The sequence below is a fragment of the Dysidea avara genome, chromosome 4 (genome assembly GCF_963678975.1).
Source record: "Dysidea avara chromosome 4, odDysAvar1.4, whole genome shotgun sequence".
In the NCBI taxonomy this organism is placed as follows: Eukaryota; Metazoa; Porifera; class Demospongiae; order Dictyoceratida; family Dysideidae; genus Dysidea; species Dysidea avara.
Window position 1 is genome coordinate 1787877 of NC_089275.1, and position 26780 is coordinate 1814656.

General features: G+C 38.5%; 3 protein-coding genes across 3 annotated transcripts in view; all 3 read left to right on the forward strand.

Moving 5' to 3' along the window:
- The window catches only part of LOC136252690 (uncharacterized), a 67756-nt gene that overhangs the window by 34369 nt on the left and 6607 nt on the right, over positions 1-26780 (forward strand). Inside the window, exon 5 of the mRNA XM_066045260.1 lies at positions 19564-19668. Within this exon, the coding sequence (XP_065901332.1) occupies positions 19564-19668 (105 nt within the window). The remainder of the gene's footprint in view (positions 1-19563; positions 19669-26780) is intronic.
- Positions 8062-9237, forward strand: LOC136252691 (uncharacterized). Its single transcript, XM_066045261.1, has 2 exons — positions 8062-8203; positions 8249-9237. The coding sequence occupies exon 2, from the start codon at positions 8305-8307 to the stop codon at positions 9235-9237; it is 933 nt and encodes a 310-aa protein (XP_065901333.1). The 5' UTR covers positions 8062-8203; positions 8249-8304.
- Positions 9761-11543, forward strand: LOC136252692 (uncharacterized). The gene is made up of 5 exons (XM_066045262.1): positions 9761-10410; positions 10659-10859; positions 10911-11012; positions 11068-11379; positions 11538-11543. Exons 1-5 carry the CDS (start codon positions 10372-10374, stop codon positions 11541-11543), a joined length of 660 nt encoding a protein of 219 aa, XP_065901334.1. The 5' UTR covers positions 9761-10371.

Here is a 26780-nt window from a genome sequence, read left to right on the forward strand (position 1 = left end):
TACTGAAACCCAACCTCTTAACAATATAGCTAGCTATTTACTTAACAATAAACCAGATCACCTCAGGTCTAGCTAGCTGCACACTAGTGCTCTGCAATATATCGGTAATATCGTTTATCATGATAAATTATCATAACCGATTATCATACCGTGACAGTGTTTGATAACCGATATATCGAAATACCGGTATATCGATGAATACCGATATAGGATTGCTTTTAACCCAGCCTTTGGTGTTTAATTATCCAATTTGTTGATAGTTTAGCAGACGTGCCCTAAACAAAAACTTGAGGTTGTCACATTACAACACATGCTTACTTGTACTGAACTATATATTTTTTGATTTTTGGGATGATACCGCTTCGTACTAGGCCCAAGAAATGATGCAATAATTACAAAAACAAACTAACTATATACCGATATACCGCGATATTTTCCTGTTACTAATACCGTGTATCCAAATTTCAATACCGCCGAGCTCTACTGCACACCCCTTGGCTGACTTGAGTTATATACTCTTAATGAGTCTAATACAACAGTCACTCTAATACAACAGTCATGTATGATAGAACAGTTACAAGTTACATTGTTATGGTAGACATAGTCATTTTTATAAGAAAAAGAAGCAAGCACAATATAATTAGTATTATTGTTCTAAAGGAGACAGGTACCCCTCAGCAACAGCAAGGTCAACAGCTGGAGGCACACTGGGATGCTTGGATCTAGAACATGATCCCATGATACACGTTACTGAAGGGAGAACTCCAAACTACAGTGAAGCCTGCCCATAACCACAGAATATGGGGAACTCTACTTCTCACTGACCAAATGGGAAAGATGTTTATAAGTGATGGTATCTATTTTTCCCATACCTACAGATGCGGAAAATACAAGTGGACTATTACAAGTTACATTGTAGCTAGCTGTGCCACAAAAAAAAAACAAAAAAACTACACAAACTAGTATTTAAAAATTGTCAATTTAAAAATGAAGTAGGGATCTATGCAATAAAAAGTAGTGAAACAATAGATGAATGATGGTGTTACAGCGTAGCTCAGTGGGAAAGTCCCTACTTTGGCACATTAGCTACTATTATTTTGTTCAATGTCAAAGTAGGGAGTTCCCACTGAGCTGTGCTGTAACACCATCATTCATCTCTTGTTTCACTACTTTTTATTGCGTAAATCCCTACTTCATTTTTAAATTAACAATTATTTTTAAAATACTAGTACATTATTGCAGTGTTATATGCAGTAATACATTATATTGGCAACATCACTGAAGATGAAAATTATTCAGCTATGCAGCCAATATGCAGCACAGTATCAACATCAACTAGAGGTCACCGGTAGTACTAGCTGAATATGGTTCATCAGTAGTGTAGCAATGGTACAGTGATGGGTATGCACTATATGCATACACAACTTGAAGGAGATACACAATACTGTAGTGGTTAAGAGTATGCAAGCCAGGTGAACCTGATAAAGGAAGACAGCCAAGCCATCCAGAACCTAGTAAGCCAGGCGAAAGCAGAATGTGCAAGTAATTAAATTATACAAGAAAACATACCATGCTTTTTACAATACATTTACATATATAATACAAGTAAACAATACAAGCATACACACCATTAATTGTCTTGTGCAGCTGTCATGGTGAAGTTGCTTCATATTAGTGTCTGGCGAGGCTGCCGTAGCTTACATGGAATGCATCCACTGGCAGCTGGCATGGTGACTTGATACTTAAAATTGTCAGTAGTTCTTCATCTAGATTGCTTTGTCTGGTCTATTAATGGGCATCATGTGCTAGCTGTTTTGATCAGGGTTAAATAATATCGTCGTACCATTTCTATCACCCCCACAAAAACACCTGCCCATTATACAATTGTCGCTTCATTCAACATGGATTCTTTTCCCAGTGAGTGCAAAGCTTAGGCCTTGTAGTTTTTTCAAGTATTATTTAGTCACAGTGGATATTCATTTGGCAACCTGACTCCATTTCTGTTTGATATCCATCCAGCAGTGTCACCCATAACTCGAGTATCAAACACGCTAGTTGTATGAATGTAAGTTGTTGGGTGAGTTCAAGGTGAGCTAGGAGCAAAGCGAGCATCCTGGCAAAGCCAGGCCATCTCTAGCTTGCCTCAAACTCACCCAAAACTTACCTTCATAAAGACAGTGAACGTCATCATTATACTTAACAGGCAAGCATCAGGTTAGCGTTAGGATAGAGATAGGTCAGGTTCAGCTTTGTTTTTTTTTCTTCACTGGGTATTCTTCTTATATAGGTTTCTTTTTGAATGACATAATAAGGTAGAAACTTATTATTATTATAGTTAGGTTAAACTGCTACATGAGTTAGTTACAAAAGTAGTCGAACTCTCTGCTGGGTTACTTGTTTGTAGCTTAATTCTCTACCAGGTCCTACAGTATCTATTCACTGAAATTTCTACAAAGTGATTTGTTTGTGGCTGAACTCTGATTTGTAGCTGAATTCTGCTGAGCATAATTGAACTCTCTACAGGTGGTTTGTTTGTAGCTAAAGTTTCCACTGGGTAACTTGCTTATAAGTGAACTTTCTACAGGATGATTAATTTTGTTTATAGCTGAACTCTCTACATAGTGAATTATTTGTAGCTGAGCTCCATACTGCATGGGTGTCTTGTTCATAGCTGAACTATATGCTGGGTGACTTACTTGTAGCTGAACTTTCAACAGGGTGATTTATTTATAGATGAATTCTCTACAGTGTGAGTTTTTTGTAGCTGTACTCTCTAGATCTAGAGGGTGATTTGTTTGTAGCTGAACACTCCACAGGGTGATTTGTTGGTAGCTGCACTCTCTACAGCGAGACTTTCGGTAGCTGAACTCTCTACTGGGTGACTTGTTTGTAGCTGATCTCACTACAGGTGATTTATTTGTAGCTGAATTCTCTACTCAATAACTTGCTTGTATGTGAACTTTCTACAGGATGGTTTGTTTATAGCTGAACTCTCTCCTGGATGACTGAATTGTGGCTAAACTTTCTGCAGGGTGATTTGTTCATAAATGAATTCTCTACAGTATGTATTGTTGACCTCTCTGAATCTAGAGGGAGATGTATTTGTAGCTGAAATCTCTAAGGGGTGATTGGTTTGTAGCTGAACTCTATACTGAGTGACCTCTTTGTAGCTGAACTCTGTACAAGTGACTTGTTTGTACTGCAGCAGAATTCTTTACTGAATGACTACTGAACTTTCTGCTGGGTGACCTGTTTGTAGCTTAACTCTCTACTAGGTGACTTTTTCATAGCTGAACTCTCAACTGGATGACTTATTTGTAGCTGAACTATCTACAGGTGACTTGTTTGTAGCTGAATTCTCTACCAAATTAATAGCTTGTATACAGCTGAAGGTTGACTTGTTTGTAGCTGAATTCTCTATTATATAGGTGGCTCAACTATTTTACTGGATGACTTGTTTGTAGCTGAACTCTCTACAGGTGACGTTTTGTAGCCAAACTTTCTACTAGAGGACTTGTTTGTAATTGGACTCTCTACAAGTAACTTGTTTGTGGCTGAATTCTCTACTATATAGGTGGCTGAACTATTTTACCGGATGACTTGTTTGTAGCTGAACTCTCTACAAGTGACTTTTTGTAGCTGAACTCTCTACTAGAGGACCTGTTTGTAAGTAGACTCTCTACAGGTAACTTGTTTGTAGCTGAACACCATACAGGGCAACTTATTTGTAGCTGAACTCTCTACAGTGTGAATTTTTGTAGCTCAATTCCCTGCTGTAGAACCTGTTGAACTCTCTACAAGTAACTTGTTTGTAGCTGAATTTTCTACTGGGTGACTTGCTTGTAGCTGAATTCTCTACAGGATGACCTGTTTGCAACTGAACTTGTGATTTGCTTGCAGCTGAACTCTTTACAGGTAACTTCTCTGTAGCTGAATTCTCTAATGGGTGACTTGCTTGTAGGTTAACTCTCTACAGGATGGCTTGTTTGCAGCTGAACTCTCCAGAGGGTGATTGTTTATAGCTTAACACTCTACTGGTAACGTATTTCTAGCTGAATTCTCTATCAATCTACAGGATGGCTAGCGTATTTGTAGCTAAACTCTACGCATGGTGATTTGTTTGTAGCTGAACTCTCTACAGGATGGCTTGTTTGCAGCTGAACTCTCCACATGGTGATTGTTTATAGCTTAACACTCTACTGGTAACTTATTTCTAGCTGAATTCTCTATCAATCTACGGGATGGCTTACGTATTTGTAGCTAAACTCTACGCATGGTGATTTGTTTGTAGCTGAACTCTCTACAGGATGATTTGCTTGTAGTTGGGTGATTCGTTTGTAGCTGAATCCTGTAACGGGTAACTAGCTTGCAGCTGAACTTTGCAGTGTGGATACGTTTGTAGCTGAACTCTCTACAGGGTGATTTGTTTGTAGCTGAACTCTCTACTGGTGAATTGTTTGTAGCTGATTTCTCTAATGGGGCTTGCAGCTGAACTTTGCAGGGTGAATTGTTTGTAGCTGAACTCACTACAGCGTGATTTTTTTGTCTCCACAGGGTGATTTACTTGTAGTTAAACTCTCTACTGGGTGATTTGGTTGTGTCTGCAGGGTAACCTTTTTGTAGCTGAGCTCTCTACTGGTGATTTGTTTGCAGCTGAATTCTCTATAGGCTGACTAGGTTGTAGCAGAACTTTGCATGGTAAATTGTTTGTAGTCGAACTCTCTACAGGGTGATTTGTTTGTAGCTGAACTCTCTACAGGGTGATTTGTTTGTAGCTGAACTCTCCATAGGGTGATTTGTTTGTAAGTGAGCTCTCTACAGGGTGACCTGTTGGCAAGTCAACTCTCTACTGGGTGACCTGAACTTTCTACAGGTGACTTGTTTCTAGCTGAATCTTCTACCAGGTGACTAGCTTGTAGCTGAACTCTCTACTGGGTGACCTGTTTGTAGGCAAACTCTGCAGCTGACTTCTTTATGGTTGATCTCTCTACAGGGTGGCTTGTTTGTAGCTGAACTCTCCACAGGTTGAGTTGCTTGTAACTGAATTCTGTATCTGGTCTAGCGTGTAGCTGAACTCTTTACAGAGTTTATTGTTTGTAGCTGAACTATCCACAGGGTAGTTTGTTTGTAGCTGAGCTCTCTACTGTGTGACTTGTTTGTTTGTAGCTGAACCCTTTGCTGGGGACTTGCTTGTAGCTGAATTCTCTATAGGTCTTGTTTCTAGCTGATCTCTGTATTATATAGTGGCTTTTTGTAGCTGAACCCAGTCTCCACAGAATATGTTTTGTAGGTGAACTCTTTACTGGGGGACCTATTTGTAGCTGAACGTTGTACAGGCTACTTGTTTCTATCTACTGGGTAACTTTTTTGTAGCTGAACTCTTTACTAGGTACTCTACTGAATGACTTGTTGCGTAGCTGAACTCTCTACACTATGACTTGTTATGCAACTGAACATTCTAAGTACTAATGATGCTGAATGCTCTAATAGTACCAATTTCCTACCTCTCTTTTTTTCACCAACAAAATATAATCACTTAACACACAATCTATACAAAATAAGTATCCAATCATGAGTTAGGGTGGGATTCTATGACAATTAAGCTTGATAAACAGTGATATTTACAAATCATCTAAGGATCTCTGTATTCCTTAAAATCATCTAAGGATCTCTCTACTCAGACCAAGCTATTTATTCTGACATATGAAGTATTCCCATACATTTTCTATGGAAGTTTGAATTAGATGAAATCCCATTGAAACAATAGCACCACTCACCATAATTGTAAGGCATCGGTTTCCAGGAAAATGACAGCGGAGATTATTAGAGTGGTTTGGCAAAACAGGGATACTAATTTCAGATTTGGACATTGAACATCTATAAATGTTTAGATTTATAGAAGGTGAGTGTTTTTAGTGCTATTATTGTATGTGAAAATTAGATGATGGTTTGGAAATGCATGTGCACATGTTTCTGAGTTGCTGAACCTGTACAGTACATGGTCTTGCACATTATCAGCCATAACTTTTTCCCAGAAGATCACATTAGTTTGCAATTTGAACTGAGCTCTTTTAAGGTGATCTTTAACAGACTCAGTGTATTCTAAAATTAAAATCACTAAATTTGAATTTTGGTTAAAAATTGCTACTAATAGGGTGACTGTACTAGTATCTCAATTGCACACTTACTACACGTAGTTGGATTTTGTTTTATAACTCAGTAGCTTTTACTCCAATTCTTCTATACTACTGTAAAGACTTTCTGTGATGATTATTCCATCTACATACTGGTTTTCAGGTCACTCTTCTTATAAGTGGTTTGCCTAGTAGGTGTGAAAACTAGCTAATAGTTCATGAAACTTGATCGCGTAATTGTGACACAGGTTGGATTTTGTGATATGTCCATGGTCTTTTTCTCGATTCCTTTCAAACCATGGATACTCCATCTAGACAGCAATTTTCAACTCATTCCTCCAAGGGGTTTACCCTGTGGGCATGACAGAAATTCAATCTTGTATGCAAATAATCAGTCATACATCTGTGAAACTTCATCGGATTCCTACCAAACTTGGTACTGAGTAGTGTTGCACCGATATCCAAATTAGCCGATTATTCCGATAACCGATATTAAGCAACAGAATTAGCCGATACCGATAACCGATCCGATATACACTAATAACAATAACACTCATCTCATCATTATTAAATGGCTCATATTAGTGACATAACCATTGATATACAGCTCATTCCAGGCTAAAATGTAAAGTTAGATGTATACCACAAGTAAAAGTTACTCATGGTAAACAGGTTTTAAGTACATTTTACTACTGCTATACAGTTGAGACAAGTGGCTGGTACTACATAGAAACCTAAAAACCTCAGTCTATTGTTGGGCATGGCCTAAACCCTGACAGTTTATTATGGGCATGGCTTGTAGTCACCGCTAAACCATTAACACATAACTTAATTAAAATGCCAAATAACTTATGTCTAGCCTCCCCCACATCATTATACTACACAGCGCAGTAGAGATTAACATCGGCCTTGATATTTAATTAAAACCGATTAATCGGCTAGTAGCCAATATCGGCCCGATACCGATTATTGAACCGATTATCGGTGCAACACTAGTACTGAGATCTGCTTTAATGAGCCCTTCAAGTGTCCCAACATTTAGCCCCACTGGAGTATGCATTAGTGTTTTATGGTGGATTTTGCAAAGTGTGAAAAATGAAGAAGAGGCTAAAATTTTAAGTACATACACACATACACATGAGAACAAGTTTACAATATAGCATTTCAGTAAATAAAAGAAAAAGAAAGTCTTCATGCTGGCAGATAGGTGAACTCTACCCAATCCTGTGTCAATGAAGAAGAAAAAAATGAAGAAATTAAATTGAAACTTTAGCCGCTTGTATCTCGGAAATGGGTGGGGCAATTTATTTCACATTTGGTATGTAGACTTCCCTTCCTGGTGGGTACATCTGTAGCAAATTTAGTTCCAATTGGATAAGGAATCACAGAGTTACATTTGTGTGAAAACCACATTTTCTTTCTACCTTTCAATATACTCAAGGTGCTGCGTTCCAGCTTCTTGGGCTGCATGACACATTACCGTGTGTCTTAATATCAGATATATTTTAAATTGTGACCCGATTTGCGAAAAGGTACCTTTTTCGCACATTTCAAAACTCGAGTAAAGAGCGACTGAAAATTTCCAAAAATAATAAGCCTCCTTTTTTATTGCATATATGGGTGCGCATAAGCCTAGGCTATTACACTGCAAAATTATAGCTTCGTGGGTACATCGTACCGAAAGATACTATGCAAAATATAGGACCATGTGCACATACTACGATAGACGTAACACGGAATCACTTACAAATAGCCGATTTGTTTTCAATGGCGGTTCTTTTGCACGCGAAGCTGCTGCAATGGCCAGTCGGAGTAGAAATAGAGTTACTTCAGCTTTAAACTCTCTTTGTAACGATGGGCTTGGTCACTCTCTAAACACAAACCACGAAGAATTTGAGGCGCTTGTTGAGGAATATTTTGACGATGATGAAAGTGACGTAGAATCGGAATGCGGTAAGGAATCCATTAAAATATTTCTGCCATGTCGAGGTGAAAATTCCACCTAGGTTACGATGTAAACACTACTGAATGTGATGAAGACACTTATGAAGAATTTGACAACAATGCAGGTATATTTACAACATACACAAAAAATATTAAAATTAGTTGAACAGTAGGTCTTTTCGAAGAAGAGATTTCCCTAAACTTTACTTCAGCAGTTGATACTACTATGTCTCCAGGCAGTGGCATGCTTCAGTCTCCGCTAGCAAATAACCACCAGGAAACGATGACTCCAGAATCTTCTTGTGTTCCAGAAGTGTATTGCCCAGCCAGTGTAGTGTCTACTGATAGTCAGCAGATCACCAGTACGCCTGATACATCACTGAATGATAGTCAGCCCATCACCAGTATGCCTGATACATCACTGCTTGATACATCACTGAATGATAATCAGCCATTCACTAGCACACCACTTACCAACAGAAGCAGTAGTACTCCTGGTTCAACATCTACAAGGAAAAGAAGGAGAATGGATTCAAACAGTGACAGTAGCAGTTCATCATTACCACCTCCAGCCACAGGTAGTAGTACACTGGTAGATGAAAGGGAAGGTCTACTTTGTGAAGAGTTCGTAGTAAACACATGTGGTTGCAAGAAGACTGATGGTAGACCATGTAGTTCTCAGTTCACAACAGAGCACCTCATTGAAATGAGGGCTCAAGCCTCTCTTATGACACACGACGAACTTGACATGGTCATCTTAGGGTCATTGATGACAACATTGAACAGGAGTGAGAACATCATAGATGGTAGACACAAGGCTAAAAGGAGACAAAGGAACTATTCTGACTACATGCACAACAGGGTTCCGGTTTGTTCAGTTACCTTTGGGTTTCTTTATGGAATTGGACCAAAGACGAGACTTCAGTCCATTAGGTCACATTACTTGGAATGTGGAATGACACCACGAGTCCATGGAAACACTAAGTGTCTTCCTCACAACGCCATGCCATTTGATGTCATCAATGCTGCTGTCAAGTTTCTGCAGAACTATGCTGAACAACATGCCATCCTCTTGCCTGGACGCATACCTGGATATAAAAGAGACAATATGAAATTGTTACCATCGAGCAGCAGTAAAAAGGTTAGTTTTCTTGTATGAAAGGACTGAAACAATTCTATAAGTTCTTGGGATTTCAAAACTGGCATTCAAGGAACCATTGAGATCATGTGATCCTACTCACATAATATTTTTTCATAAAAGTTGACATGTTAGAAGCTTTCAAACATAGAAACAACATACTCTATACATGACCGTCTCAGCAAAAACCCGCTTTTTCGCACACTTGCCGAATTTCTTTTTATTGTCTCAGCGTTATCTCTAGTGCCTAAGGAGTGGATAATCCAAATTTCAGTTAATTCAGGTGAGCAGGTTTGGAATTATAGCGCTAGACAGTAGGTAGAGTAAGAAAATCGATTTGTACAACAACTATACTAAACATAAATTACATGCGCTTACATTCGAGGCTGTAATTCTTGTTTGCTTTACCCTACACTGTTGAAATTTGGCTTAAAAGATTCAGCAGTCATTGGCCAATCAACTGAGGCATAGGTTTAGACTGGTATTTGATTGCGTGGTTACTCACAAAACCAGTTTTACAAAAGAAATGGCAACAATTCTTCACGTCTACTGCACTGTTAACAAATGCACGTATCAACCATATACCATTAGCGCTACAGAAACAAAACAAGGATTTTCGAACTCTCCATGAGCAGGCGAGTAAGATGGTATATAGTTGTCATTGTTTTGAGACTTCCTTCCCAGAGAACCGGCCCCATTTAAACTTGCAAACTTTTTCCTTTAGAATGCATAATTTTACAAATAATTTTCATTTTTCTAAATATGCATGCTTGTGCAAACAATGCGAGTTTTCGCTGAGACGGTCACATATGTCAGGCGCAACAAAATCGCACTACAAGTTGTATTGTAAACGCAAACATTTGAGAGATGTAAACAGATGACTCTCCCCCACCCAAACAAAAAGAAAGAGAAAACAATTATTTTACATTTCAAACAGTGACACCACTCAGAACGATCTAGTGCTGAATCATTATTGTATTTACTCACATTTAGGATGTGTGGAGACGTTACAAAGACTCTTGCATTCAGGCTGGCATCAGATACATAGCAAACACCACTTTTCTCGCATACTGGAGAAAGCTGCTCCCACACATTCTCATTGCCAAGCCACGCACAGATTTGTGTTGGGTCTGTCAACAAAATAGCACAGCTATTATGCGATCCATTAATAAACCAGAAGAAGAAAAGTCACAGGTAAATTTAGAGACATAATCATGACATTATAGAAAACAATACATGAAAATATTAGAATATCCCAATTAGAGATAACCATTTTGGTGATGAATATCACTTTAGTAACCTACTGTAAATTACAACAAAGCCATGTCTATAATGTGCAGATTGTCATTACAAAGCTTCACATGCTAAACACTTAACAAATCAAGGTTTGTCAGTATTCTATTCTGAAAAGTATCAAAGTTCTATTGTTTTTCCTACTGTAGACCATCAAGGAAGCTGAAACACACATCAAACATGTTAAGGAGGAGAGGGACTATTACAGAAAGGCATGCAAGGACAGTGTGAAAGCATTGGAAGAGCTGTACACACATGGTGAAACGATGGAAGTTCCTCTTCCTGGAGCAGAAATACCTTGCAACTCCAACAACAAAACCATACATTACAGCTTTGACATGGCACAACAGGTATTTGCATAAAATCATAGCTAACTGACTATAATGACTTACTTATTGTAGGTCCATTACCCAAGCAACCCTTTCCAGCCTGGTCCTATTTATTTTCTGACACCTCGTAAATGTGCCATATTTGGTGTCTGTTGCGAAGCTGTTCTTCGGCAAGTAAGTTGATACTGTGATGTTTATGAGTTGCATCTCCAATGTGCTATAATTTCAGATAAACTACTTGATCGACGAGGCATCCAATGTTGGCAAAGGTGGAAATACTATAATTTCAATGCTACATCATTTCCTTTATCATCATGGATTTGGAAAAAAATCAGTCCATTTCCATGCAGATAATTGCTGTGGCCAGAATAAGAATCGGTTTCTTATGTACTACTTCATGTGGCGCATTCTCACTGGCCAACATAATGATATCACAATCTCTTTTATTCCTGTTGGCCACACAAAGTTTAGTCCTGATTGGTGTTTTGGACTGCTGAAGCAAAACTATAAGAAGACTTCTATTGGATGTCTTGATGATATTGTGAGAGTAGTAAACCAGTCAGCAAAACCAAACTACGCTCAACTAGTTGGAGCACAGGACGGAAGCAACATAGTGCCAATGTACAACTGGGCAGAGTATTTCGAGCAACACACCATCAAAACTGCGTTGAAGGGGATAACGCAGTTGCACCACTTTAGGTTTAGCTCATCACGCCCTGGAAAGGTATTTGTGAAAAACCGTATTTCTGACACCGAGCGGTGTATTAACTTACGGAAAAATTCTTCATGGCATCTACACCACACAGATCTTCCACAAGTTATCATCCCTGATGGACTATCTATAGAAAGGAAATGGTATTTATTCGATAAAATTAAAGAATTTTGTCCAACAGAAGTGCAAGACATCGTATGTCCTGAACCAACAGAACCTCGGCCATGACCTCCACTTCAGAATACTTCTGTGTTGTATGTATTTAATCTCTTTGAATTGTATCTGTTAACTCATTTTCTAGTTACTAGTGCTGTTACAGTAGTGTTTCACTGTGTTTATATCATAGGCCAGGTTAATTACAATCACGCCACCATTTTTAACCTGACAGAAGTTAACAACTAAAATTAATTATTGTATAATACCACGGTTCTCGCTGTGGCTATTATCCAGTATCATAGTGTACTCTGCTTGCTTTAGTCGGCTTATTTTAAACAACTGAACAACAAAAGCATTGAAACAGTGCGCGCTAAAAGAAATCCTTCATTTGACAGGTATGTTACGTGTTTACAGTCGACAAAACTTCGTTACATAAACAATAAACTCACCAAACAATCTGAATTACACAGAATATGGCAGTAGCACATCGTCACGAGGAAAAGGAAACAGCCATGCAATAATTAATCTGTTTTATTTTGTAATTTCACTCCGTTTCTGAACACAGCGATTTGTCACGATTAAGAAGAAGATTTGTCGCCTTGATTGGTTACGGAGAATATTCGGAATCTTATACTACAGGTTTGATAGATGTATTAAAGTTAATTTGTAATGTATTGAATCGAAAAACTCCTATATCTCAATAATGGTTGGGTGTATCGCGCTAAAATTTTAACAGCGAATAGTATGTGATTATACAAATGCTTTAATAACAAAAACAGGTTTTGAAAAATGTGCGAAAAAGGTACCTTTTCGCAAATCCGGTCACAATTTGTATTTACACAGAATTTATTTTAGGATTTGTATTTGCATAGAATTTATTCATGTTAGAATGACAATATCACAATTGCGCAGATTAGAATTACTTTTCCTCTTAATGTGTGTGATTATGTACATCAACCTTGTGTGTATATAGTCATCATACATGTTATAGCTGTAACACACCCAAATGGTTTGTATTACTGTTGAGCAATATGACAATCTTTTAGTCAAACCACAGTATCTAGGCATGTGTCTATTATGCTGGCATAGTTTTGGGAATAACATGTAGTTGAAAGAATTAGGGAATATTCCAGAATAATTGGATCAGTTTTAGGAATAATTGGTGCAACTTGTATCGTGATGCAAAAATCTTAATGCACTACTGAAACAGCGTAAGCATAAAAATTGACATACTCTAATAGAGCAGTCACTTACTCCAATCAAGCTTGCATAAAAGTGTTATAAACATGCTTTTATCTGGCACAAATTTCAGAAATAAGTTTGGGAATAATAGGTAGGTGTAGAAAATAATACTTGAGTAAAAGAATTGCTAGAAAGAATAATTGGAAGACTTTGGAGCATAATAGACTTATAACAGTATCTGTTTTTGATACTGTTTAATGTTTTTACAACTGCAAATACTGTGTATTCTAAAGCACAAGTCTTATAAAAGCTGAAATAATAAGCCTGTATGAAGAAGTGTACTTGCAGTACATGTCAATGTATATGTTTATACTGCAATAATTAGCTTTCAACACAGTTTTACCATTATTGAAAATGATTAGAGTTTAACTCTAGAGCTACAAATCAAGTAACAGTCATACCGCAATATCAAGTTGACCATTTATGAAATATCAGAACTGTTCAGCACAAGCTTGTTTAAACACAACACCTAAGGGCTGCAGGCCTGACGATGGAGTGTTACAAATCAGATACATACCAAATGGGTGTGTTGTAACTGATTTGTGGTATGGGACATGCACTGGTCAAAGGCACCCTTTTGTAACACGGAAGAAGGAAGAAAGCTAGGCCATCACTTCATGCTGTATGCAAGGACCAATTTTACTGACTAATTACTTGATGGTTTGTTAACTGATTGTACTGTTTAGTATTTACACATTGATATTCACTGCTGAGTGGTATAGCGATAAAGCTGATACTAGTAATAGTCTTTGTTGACTTAATTTATAGGTGAACGAGCATGTAGTATTATAGTAATTCAGCCCAGTGGTTGTGCTTCTCATTCATTCAAATAAGTAAGTGTAAAACTGAAACTGTGGATATTTATTCTAGAGCGATTCATCCTCTTCTTGTGTTGGAGTAGCTGCTTCAGCTGGGGAGTTAGCAAAGGATGAAAGACATTGAGATGTTGTAAAGGAAGCAGGGTGTGACTTTTCCCCCTTGTTGTCGAGAAATTTGTCGTGTGGTCTCCTTTCCCTCTTCGGGCTCTCCACTCTATTACCAATTGCACCACAGCTAGAAGTGGTGCTTCTGCTTGACTGTCTCATAAGAACTTGCTTCAGCAGCTTTCAGTATCACTTTGATTAAACAATGCAAGAAGTATGGAGACACTGACTTCCCTTTAGTCAATGTCTAGTTTTGTTTACTATTTTTAGTGTAGTAGTCCGGCAGACAGCAGGGTGAAGTTTGCAAAATGGTCTATAGTTTATTTTAATGCACTTTTGGATTGTCCTGTATATCTAAAACAATATTCCACCTGCCGTACAGGTGTCAACCTGGTGACTTTATTATACAGTGATCCAGTTGGACAGGTTTCATTGTATAGTTGAATATTAGAAGTACTGTGCAATCAAAACGCAGTAAAATACCTACAGTAAAGCAAACAGGCATAACACGGAATGTGATCAAAGGAATCAAATGAAACATGGTGATGATTATCCTTCCTACCATGGTTATCCTTCCTACCATGGTTATCCTTCCTACCATGGTTATCCTTCCTACCATGGTTATCCTTCCTACCATGATTATCCTTCCTACCATGATTATCCTTCCTACCATGGTTATCCTTCCTACCATGATTATCCTTTCTACCATGGTTATCCTTCCTACCATGGTTATCCTTCCTACCATGATTATCCTTTCTACCATGGTTATCCTTCCTACCATGGTTATCCTTCCTACCATGGTTATCCTTCCTACCATGGTTATCCTTCCTACCATGGTTATCCTTTCTACCATGGTTATCCTTCCTACCATGGTTATCCTTCCTACCATGATTATCCTTCCTACCATGATTATCCTTCCTACCATGATTATCCTTTCTACCATGGTTATCCTTCCTACGATGGTTATCCTTCCTACCATGGTTATCCTTCCTACCATGGTTATCCTTCCTACCATGATTATCCTTCCTACCATGATTATCCTTCCTACCATGGTTATCCTTCCTACCATGGTTATCCTTCCTACCATGATTATCCTTTCTACCATGGTTATCCTTCCTACCATGATTATCCTTCCTACCATGGTTATCCTTCCTACCATGGTTATCCTTCCTACCATGATTATCCTTCCTACCATGGTTATCCTTCCTACCATGGTTATCCTTCCTACCATGGTTATCCTTCCTACCATGGTTATCCTTCCTACCATGATTATCCTTCCTACCATGGTTATCCTTCCTACCATGGTTATCCTTCCTACCATGGTTATCCTTCCTACCATGGTTATCCTTCGTACCATGATTATCCTTCCTACCATGATTATCTTTCCTACCATGGTTATCCTTCCTACCATGGTTATCCTTCCTACCATGGTTATCCTTCCTACCATGGTTATCCTTCCTACCATGGTTATCCTTCCTACCATGATTATCCTTCCTACCATGGTTATCCTTCCTACCATGGTTATCCTTCCTACCATGGTTATCCTTCCTACCATGGTTATCCTTCGTACCATGATTATCCTTCCTACCATGATTATCTTTCCTACCATGGTTATCCTTCCTACCATGGTTATCCTTCCTACCATGATTATCCTTCCTACCATGGTTATCCTTCCTACCATGGTTATCCTTCCTACCATGGTTATCCTTCCTACCATGGTTATCCTTCCTACCATGGTTATCCTTCCTACCATGATTATCCTTCCTACCATGGTTATCATTCCTACCATGGTTATCCTTCCTACCATGGTTATCCTTCCTACCATGGTTATCTTTCCTACCATGGTTATCCTTCCTACCATGATTATCCTTCCTACCATGATTATCCTTCTTACCATGGTTATCCTTCCTACCATGATTATCCTTCTTACCATGGTTATCCTTCCTACCATGGTTATCCTTCCTACCATGATTATCCTTCCTACCATGATTATCCTTCCTACCATGATTATCCTTCCTACCATGGTTATCCTTCCTACCATGGTTATCCTTCCTACCATGATTATCCTTCCTACCATGATTATCCTTCCTACCATGATTATCCTTCCTACCATGGTTATCCTTCCTACCATGGTTATCCTTCCTACCATGGTTATCCTATTAACCTAGCAAAATTATTCTGGAACTGGAGAAAAGCAAGTGAACAAGACTAGCTATGATTGTTACCTGAGGTGTAGTAACAGTGCAACAAAATCAAAGGCATCAATAATATTTCTAAAAAGAAACACTATCTAGGAAACCTCAAACTTGCAGTGGCAGGAAATTTAGCAAACACTATAAGACTAAGTTGTATAATGATTGTCAAATAATTCCATTTAATAATATTGCTAACAGCTCCTTTATTAAGATAATTATGGTCATTCCAGTGTCTCTGTAGGTTGCATCATACAAAGCATTCTTTCATTGCCATACAAAAGCACATGAAGCATGCTACAATTGTGACTGGAATCCAGGCTTCCACACACATCCAATTCTTCAATTGTAACCACTTGTAACTTTACCACTGAGTATGCAACAGTATTAACCTACAATTTTCACAAACTTCTTTCACTGCATCAGGTTGAAATTTGAAAGTGATAGCTTACTCCTACTTTGCGTTATAATCCTTCAAAGTTGCAAATCTGCATATGTGTGGAAGCCTGGTTTTGTCAAATCCAGAGACAATTACTAATATTGTGCACTTCTCCCTTTGAAGTTAGATGGCATTGTACATTACAATTCACTACAGTATTTTAAAATGATAGTATGTTTGGGTACGTATCTCAAGCTGGTTCCTGTATGTATTATAATCTAATGAATTTAAAAATTGTTAATTTAGAAATGGAAGTAGGGATCAAGCGATAAAAACTACTGAAACAAGTGATTTGAATGATGGCAACTATTACAACATAGCTTTGTGGGGAAATCCTTACATTGGCATCTCACCACGTCACCATATATGTTCAATGCCAAAGTAGGGATTTCCCCACAAAGCTATGTTGTAATAGTTGCCATCATTCAAATCACTTGTTTCAGTAGTTTTTATCGCTTGATCCCTACTTCCATTTCTAAATTAACAATTTTTAAATTCACTAGTTTGTTAACTTTTTTGGTATAGGTATATAGCTATTATTGATCTTTGGCACTGACTGCTCTATTAGAGTATCTCGATCTTGCTGCTTGCTTTATGCAAGCTGCTCAATTACTAAATTGAAAGGCATGCAGGGTTTCTATCTCCTGTTTTCTACAATTAGTTACAGCTGGACCATTAATAATGGGCGTGGTCCACTGATCGTTAAGTACGAGCACGCGCTCTGATTGATAAGGGCGTGGCAGTGTGTTCTTACTTCACTAGGCTGTTTGATCACTTTGCAAGTGTTGCTATACAGGCATCTACTTGCCCTTACAGTACGGAATTCGTTATTAGTTTTGTGGCGTCCGAATACGGCTGCTCTAAGGAAAGTGTCGATACGAATTATTAACGCCTCCGTGACTGGAAAAGAAGAAGACGATCCGTAATTGAAGATAAAAGGAAAGGCAAAGCGCAGAAGGCAGACACTCGTCGGAATCCGAAAAGGCACATCCCAGCAGCGAGTTAAATATTGTGGCAAAGAATGGTGATCCTTCGCTGCTTCGTTTGGCCTGTAGCCTTGCGAATGTGGTCAGGCAGGCAGGCAGGCAGGCAGGCAGGCAGGCTGGCAGGCAGGCAGGCTGGCAGGCAGACGAAAATTTCTGTTTTAGCGATTTTTTAGAAATAAAATTCCAGCACTTTTCTAGTCGTTTCCTGATATATAACGCTAGAAATAAAGTTAGAAACTTAAAGACTCTTTAGTAAAAGGTTTATTTGCTGTGTGAGATATTTCTAGGATGATTTTTGAGGGATCAAAATTTGAGGCACGCGCCAAATCCACCCCGATCCCTACTTAAACAGTACTATCGTACTGTTTGATATCCATTTGGTTCCACATGGGGTACTTTGAGATAGTAAGTCATTCTCTAGAGTTCCTTGGATACATATACATGAAATTGACAAGGAGAAAACATCCTGACTGCCTGGCAGACTCTTGTAAGCATTCGAGCGTTAATCGGATGGCTGCAGGTTCGAGGCTGCCTAGGTCCATTCATGGATTTTTTCTCTTTCTCCACCTTTTCAAACACACTTTCTGTAACAACTTTAAACAGGCTGTAGGACCAGGTGTCCTACAGACCTGCAGCACTTGTGCTGTAAAGCCTTAATAAAAATAAAGTAAATAAAAAATAAAATACAATACTGCATAATACGTAGTTCACAATACATAGCTACTGTATATCTGTGATCAATATCAAAACAACAGTTACAAATCTTAGACATTACTGCTATTGACTGCTACATTAGACTATAAATTAAATGGTCTGTTCAGCTAGTATAGTTGCATGTAGAGTTACATGGTGCACACATACTGTCCACCAAACAGGCTTCAAGTGTGCATTAGACTTGGCATCATACCAACTTGGCAGCATTGCTGTCAATTAACTTTTTACTAAAATGAATTGACTGTAGCAGACTCAGTAGCATTAACTGCAACTCCATATTAATACATCAAACTAGTTAACGTCCTGTATATACTTGTACACTATGGAAAATATAGCACGTGAGTATGGTCTCAAGCACTCAACTTCATCTCATGCTATTATTAGTCTCTTGACCATACACTTGTGCTATATTCTCTGTATTACACATGGTGCTTTAATAAGTTTAAACATCAATACTATAATAATATTCAAATAACTGGTAAACTACATAACTGATGCCAATAGACCACACAAAGCATACTCTACAGCCTTAAACATCCTCTGTTACAGTTATTGTGGTCAAAGATGTGTTATGTATGAGATTTCAAAGACTCATAGCAGTACTTTTGATTTACATTTTAGTTTTCTTACCGTCATTTTCCCTGAAGGTGTCTCAAGTTGTGGTATCAGTGCCGGCTTCTGATTATCATTTCAGAATTAGGCCACTTCAACTAAATTTCTTGTTTCTCGGGCCCGACCGACCCATAAAATTTGTAAATGAAATGTTTTTGTTCACTTTTAAAGATCACATGTTTGATCACGTGAGTTTGTGGTGTCGGCTATCCATATCTGCTTTGCATGGGGCGAGCTTGGTTATTACAATAAGAGTTGTAAAAGCAGACTATGGATGGACGTTTGGTCACTTAGATGTACTAACCATAGCTAATAGTTTGTTATCAAACGACGTGTTGCCATAACTTCAGTTAAAAAAATTATTACCACCTATTATTATTTTATTTATACCTACCTACTGACCCACTTTTCAACTAGTTTCAGTCCGAGAAACAAAAGATTTAGTTGAAGTGGCCTAAACCAAACATGTTCAAAGTTTGTGTAAATATTACCAGACACAGTTTGTGTATAATTTCATACTTATGGCTGTTAGTGGAAGTAGGTACTGTACTGTACTCTATAGCCATGTGAATATCTTCCAGTGCTATGGCTATTAGTACACATGTTTAGTGCAACTTAATCTTTAAGAACCATTGCACATTTTCTTAACTTAGAGTATTCCAACTGTAGTGATTTCAACTGTGTGCTGATCATGTGTATATAAATGTAATTGATATTAAATTGTATCTGATGTTGGTTATATACTACAGGGAATGAGAAATGTACAGCTACTAAGAGCAGCCAAGTTTGGTTATGTTGGTGTTATGAAGACACTGATATTCAGAAAATATATTGATGTGAACATCACTGACGAAGTTAGTTCAGTTTTATTGACATGATATGATCAAGAGTTTATAATATACAACTCTTGATTATGAACTCTTGATATGATGCACCAAATTTAAAGAAGTAAAATATGGATTTGACCAAATCTTCCAGTAACTGACTAACTGACCAACCGACTGACCGACCGACTGACTGAACTAACTAGACAGATGCTAAAAGCATGGGGCGAGCCTGAGTTGTGTAAAAAGTGATGCGGCATCAACTGTATTTCCATGAATAGTGTTTAAAGTGTGTGTGTGTGTGTGTGTGTGTGTGTGTGTGTGTGTGTGTGTGTGTGTGTGTGTGTGTGTGTGTGTGTGTGTGTGTGTGTGTGTGTGTGTGTGTGTGTGTGTGTGTGTGTGTGTGTGTGTGTGATTCTAGAGGTATATCTACATAACTATGTGGAAGCATAGTCAGCTAGGACCTGTCTTCTGCAGTTTCATTGGCCAACTGCATGCTCTCTTCTGCGAGTGTGCATGGCGTCTGTCAGGTGTCTACTTGCTTCTACTTTATCTGGCATTTCTGCTGCTATCCTCGTCCTGTCTCATTCTCTCCCTGCCTTCTTCTAAGATGGTCTTCTTTGTCCATGTCTATGTAATAAGACGTTGTAACCCACTTGACAAATTCTAAGCCAAGTGGTGCAATACTGCTAATTATACAATATAATATAACGGCCTTCTTCGTACAGGAAGTTTTCGTGAGCATGACACACATACCATTCACCTGGGAATTCACCAACCAGTGTTCCCTCCTCCACCTGTCTTGTTCTCTCCCGGCCTTCTTCCTAGACGGTCTTCTTTGTCCATGTCAATGTATATAAAAATAAGTTGTGAGACAAGTGGCAAATTCTAAGCCATGTGGCGCTTTTTTTTCCGTGTTCATTACGTAAACTCTCAGGAATGGCCAGACATACAGTACGGTCATATGTCTACCAGTGTGGGGCTGTCCGTGTTCATTACGGAAACTCTTGGGAATGGTCAGATGTACGGTCGTATGTACAGTTGAGCATCACCAGTGTGGGGCTGTCTGTGTTTGTTACATAAACTCTCCTCCTGCAGAAGAACACGTGATACCAAGCCATTAATTAGCGCTACAGTGCTTCAGGAGTACTGTTGTTTCCTTGGAAAATTACTGCAGTGGATTCTATTTTCAACTGTTTTTCAATAAAGCACGATTGTAACTAAAAACCAATGTTAATTTGTGGGAGGAAAGAGAATTTTGACAAGATCTGTACATCAGTGTATTAATATTATAATGGCCCAATGGTAATGCCCTCCTGCCCGCATCATAATAATTAGAAAGACTAGATGAGAAACTAATAATCACCAAATAGGGGCTTAACTAACTAACTACACTAAATGGCTGACTGACTGACTGACTGACTGACTGACTGACTGACTGACTGACTGACTGACTGACTGACTGACTGACTGACTGACTGACTGACTGACTGACTGACTGACTGACTGACTGACTGACTGACTGACTGACTGACTGACTGATGCCTACAGTCAAACATAACTCGGATGTGGTTAGTACTGGCTTGAAGTCTCTTCACTGTGTAACATCACTTAGGCCTTTTTGCCAACTGTAACTGCTACAAAGCATGCATCATGGATGGATTTTCTCCTCTATTTGTCCCATTTCTTTTTACACTACTGTGTAGGTGTTGATTTATGGTAGTGTGTCATGGTTCTTTTGTGACTATCATGAAAATTGTAAGTGAACTGATTGCAGAGGCACTTCTTGTACTGTTCTTCATTTGTAATGTTGCGTAGACCTGATGATGCATGGCAACACACTTACAAAGTGTTGCATTGGTAAGTGGTATAGCGGTGTAGCCCCTAAAAGTGGCTATACTGTGCACTTTTTCATAAAACCATGCAACTTTCCACATAAATAGTACTCCTCAATACATGTATTTTTAGATACATGTATAGTGCCATTGCTGAGTTAACGTTTAGTGACCTTTATGGCCATTTTGTACAGAAAATTGATCATTTTTGTCTCTATCTCCCTGAGGCAGTATTTAACATGTTAAAAACATTGTACCAAACAAAAGATCTTGCTGATAGGAACAACTTGGTTTTTATTTGAAGTCAATAGGTGATTTCATTACAAAGTTATGATCATTTTTATTAACTGAAAAAATGATATTATATTTACCTGCTCTTGAGGTTTGAATTACCTGTGGGCAGATAATTAGGCATAAATTAATCAAATTTTGTAGCTAATGAAAAACTCATAACTTAAGAATGAAATCACCTATTGACTTCAAATGAATTCCAAGTTGTTTATATTACCAAGATCTTTTGTTTGGTACCATGTTATAACAAGGTAATTACTGCCTCAGGGTGTTAAAGACAAAATGATCAATTTTCTGTACAAAAATGGCAGTAAAGGTCACCAAAGGTCAAATCAGCAATGGTACTATATCTAAAAATACATGTATTGAGGACTACTATTTATGTGGAAAGTTTCATGGTTTTATGAAAAAGTGCACAATATTATATTTTGGTTGTGCCGTTATACTAAAAGCAATAAGCAGGTAACCTTCCACCAAACTCTCTACCCTTTTAGTAGCCAAATTATAGTAGGTTTTATTGTAGTACATTTGAAAACCTTTGGAGAGGATGTGCACATACAATGGTATGGTACACAGTATGTGAACTGAAGATACACAGTATCTAATCGAAAACAGCCAAGCTGTAAAAAAGAGTGCGGCCCTGAGAAAGGCTATGGTGAAAAAAGATGTGAAATCCAAGGTGGCGGCCAAGAAATGGCTGTGATGGTAGGTTAATGGTAAAAATTTTAATAACAACAATTCAGGTGAATTTTGTGCCAAGACCAAGCGGCACCAAATTCACCTGAATTGTTGTTATTAAAATTTTTACCATTAACCTACCATCACAGCCATTTCTTGGCCGCCACCTTGGATTTCACATCTTTTTTCACCATAGCCTTTCTCAGGGCCGCACTCTTTTTTACTACTTGGCTTTTTTGGATTAGATTTCACTTCTTTTTGTATTTGTATACCCCAAAGCTGGCCTATGGCCAGCTTTAGGGCTTTTTAACCTGTCATTTTCTCTTTACTACAGGAAGAAGAAAAGATGAAGCAGGGTGATTTCTTTGTAGCTGACCTCTCTGCAAGGTGGTGACCCTTCTAGCTGATCTCTCTACCGGATGACTTGTTTGTAGCTGAACTCTCTACAGGGTAGTTTGTTTGTAGCGGAACTCTCTACAAGGTAACTTCTTCCAGCTGATCTTTCTACAGGGTGATTTCAATTGTTTGTAGCTGAATTCTCTACAGGGCGATTTGTTTGCAGCTAAACTGCTGAACTCTCTACAATGTAACTTCTTCTAGCTGAACTCTCTACGGGTGGCTTGTTTCTAGCTGATCTCTCTACAGGGTGACTTGTTTCTAGCTGAACTCTCTACAGGGTGATTTGTTTGTAGCTGAACTCTCTACAAGGTAACTTCTTCTAGCTGATCTTTCTACAGGGTGATTTGTTTGTAGCTGAATTCTCTACAAGGCAATTTGTTTGCAGCTGAACTCTCTACATGGTAGTTTCTTTGTAGCTGAACTCTCTACCAATGTGACTTCTTCTAGCTGAACTCTCTACAGGGTGACTTGTTTCAAGCTGATCTCTGTACAGTGTAACTTGTTTCTAGCTGAACTCTCTACAGGGTGATTTGTTTGTAGCTGAAGTTTCTACAAGGTAACTTCTTCTAGCTGATCTTTCTACAGGGTGATTTCAATTGTTTGTAGCTGAATTCTCTACAGGGTGATTTGTTTGCAGCTAAACTGCTGAACTCTCTACAATGTAACTTCTTCTAGCTGAACTCTCTAGGGGTGGCTTGTTTCTAGCTGATCTCTCTACAGGGTGACTTGTTTCTAGCTGAACTCTCTACAGGGTGATTTGTTTGTAGCTGAACTCTCTACAAGGTAACTTCTTCTAGCTGATCTTTCTACAGGGTGATTTGTTTGTAGCTGAATTCTCTACAAGGCAATTTGTTTGCAGCTGAACTCTCTACATGGTAGTTTCTTTGTAGCTGAACTCTCTACAATGTGACTTCTTCTAGCTGAACTCTCTACAGGGTGACTTGTTTCAAGCTGATCTCTGTACAGTGTAACTTGTTTCTAGCTGAACTCTCTACAGGGTGATTTGTTTGTAGCTGAATTCTCTACAAAGTAACTTCTTCTAGCTGATCTTTCTACAGGGTGATTTGTTTGTAGCTGACTTCTCTACAGGGCAATTTGTTTGCAGCTGAACTCTCTACATGGTAGTTTCTTTGTAGCTGAACTCTCTACAATGTAACTTCTTCTAGCTGAACTCTCTACAGGATGATTTGTTTGTAGCTGAACTCTCTACAAGGTAACTTCTTCTAGCTGATCTTTCTACAGGATGATTTGTTTGTAGCTGAACTCTCTACAAGGTAACTTCTTCTAGCTGATCTTTCTACAGGATGATTTGTTTGTAGCTGAACTCTCTACAAGGTAACTTCTTCTAGCTGATCTTTCTACAGGATGATTTGTTTGTCTCTACAGGGCAATTTGTTTGCAGCTGAACTCTCTACATGGTAGTTTCTTTGTAGCTGAACTCTCTACAACGTAATTTCTTCTAGCTGAACTCTCTACAGGGTGACTTGTTTCTAACTGAACTCTCTACAGGGTGATTTGTTTGTAGCTGAACTCTCTACAAGGTAACTTCTTCTAGCTGATCTTTCTACAGGGTGATTTGTTTGTAGCTGAATTCTCTACAGGGCAATTTGTTTGCAGCTGAACTCTCTACATGGCAGTTTCTTTGTAGCTGAACTCTCTACAATGTAACTTCTTCTAGCTGATCTCTCTACAGGGTGACTTGTTTCTAGCTGAACTCTCTACAGGGTGATTTGTTTGTAGCTGAACTCTCTACAAGGTAACTTCTTCTAGCTGATCTTTCTACAAGGTGATTTGTCTGTAGTTGAATTCTCTACAGGGCAATTTGTTTGCTGCTGAACTCTCTACATGGTAGTTTCTTGTAGCTGAACTCTCTACAATGTAACTTCTTCTAGCTAAACTCTCTACAGGGTGACTTGTTTGTAGTTGAACCTCTACAGGGTGATTTCTTTCTAGCTGAATTCTCTACAAGGTAACTTCTTCTAGCTGATCTTTCTACAGGGTGATTTGTTTGTAGCTGAATTCTCTACAGGGCGATTTGTTTGCTGCTGAACTCTCTACATGGTAGTTTCTTTGTAGCTGAACTCTCTACAATGTAACTTCTTCTAGCTGAACTCTCTACGGGTGACTTGTTTCTAGCTGATCTCTCTACAGGGTGAGTTGTTTCTAGCTGAACTATCTACAGAGTGATTTGTTTGTAGCTGAACTCTCTACAATGTAACTTTTTCTAGCTGAACTCTCTACAGGATGACTTGTTTCTAGCTGATCTCTGTACAGGGTGACTTGTTCCTAGGTGAACTCTTTACAGGTGATTTGTTTGCAGCTGAACTCTCTTACATGATGGTTTCTTTGTAGCTGAACTCTCTACAAAGTGACTTCTTCTAGCTGATCTATCTACAGGATGACTTATTTCTAACTGAACTCTCTACAGTGTGATCTGTTCATAGCGGAACTTTTTACTGGGTGATTTGTTTGCAGCTAAACTCTTTGCATGATTGTTTCTTTGTAACTGAACTCTCTACAAGGTAACTTCTTCTAGCTGATCTCTCTACAAGATGACTTGTTTCTAACTGAACTCTCTACAGTGTGATCTGTTCATAGCGGAACTTTTTACTGGGAGATTTGTTTACAGCTAAACTCTTTGCATGATTGTTTCTTTGTAACTGAACTCTCTACAATGTGACTTCTTCTAGCTGATCTCTCTACAGGATGACTTGTTTCTAACTGAACTCTCTATAGTGTGATCTGTTCATAGCGGAACTTTCTGAGCGCTGGGTGATTTGTTTGCATCTAAACTCTTTGCATGATTGTTTCTTTGTAACTGAACTCTCTACAAGGTAACTTCTTCTAGCTGATCTCTCTACAGGGCAAATTGTTTGTAGCTGAATTCTCTACAGGGTGATTTATTTCAGCTGAACTCTCTACATGATGGCTTCTTTGTAGCTGAACTCTCTATTAGGTACCTTCTTCTAGTTGATCTGACTACAGGGTGACTTGTTTGTAGCTGAATTCCCTACAGAATAACTTGCAATGTAATATAACTGGGTAAATTATACATGCAGCTGAATGCTTTATTAGGGTGACTGTTCTATTAGAGTATCTCGATCTCGCATTTGCTGCACATAGTTGCCTTTCGAATCATAACTCAGTGATTTGTAATCCGGTTCTTCTGTACTACTGTAAGAACTTTCCATGATGATTATTACAGCTACATACTGATTTTCAGCTCGTTGCTATACGCGGTTTGCCTGGTAGACACGAAAACTAATAGTTTTTTTATTCATAAAAATCGATCGCGTAATTTTGGCACAGGTTGGGTTTTGTGTCATATCTCCATGGTCATTATTCCGATTCCTTTCAAACCACAAAAAGGCACTCCTACGATAGTTGCTCCATCTACATATCAATTTTCAACTGATTCCTCCAAGTGGTTTAGCCTGTAGGCGTGACAGACCTTCGACCTTATTTTATGCAAATAATCGGTCATAACTCCGTGAATGGTCATCGGATTCCTACCAAAGTTGGTACAGAGATCCGCCTTAATGAGCCCTTTAAGTGTGCCAAATTTCAGCCCGATCCGAGCACGCATTCGTGTTTTATGGCGGATTTTGCGAAGTGAGCGAAATGAAGAAGTAGAAGAAAAAGAAAAAAACGAAGAAATTAAAACGAAATTTTGTTCGCTCGTATCTCGGAAATGGCTGGAGCGATTTTCTTCAAATTTGGTATGTAGACTCCCCTAACTGGGCGGCACGTCTGTAGCAAATTTGGTTCCAATCGGATAAGGGATCACAGAGCTACATAGGTGTGAAAATTGCATTTTCTTTCTTCCTGTTAATATACTCACGGTGTGGCGCGCCGGCTTCTTGGGCCGCACGACACACTATCGTGTGTCTTGATGTAAACTAAAAGGCACAGTTTTCAATCCTCCTATATATATTACAC

Excerpts from the sequence above, each read along its gene's own strand:
- LOC136252691 (XM_066045261.1), top strand. The coding sequence starts at position 8,305 with ATGTCTCCAGGCAGTGGCATGCTTCAGTCTCCGCTAGCAAATAACCAC.
- LOC136252692 (XM_066045262.1), top strand. The coding sequence starts at position 10,372 with ATGCGATCCATTAATAAACCAGAAGAAGAAAAGTCACAG. Across the intron at positions 10,860-10,910 it reads GCTTTGACATGGCACAACAG|GTCCATTACCCAAGCAACCC; the intron begins GTATTTGCATAA and ends TACTTATTGTAG. Across the intron at positions 11,013-11,067 it reads GCGAAGCTGTTCTTCGGCAA|ATAAACTACTTGATCGACGA; the intron begins GTAAGTTGATAC and ends CTATAATTTCAG.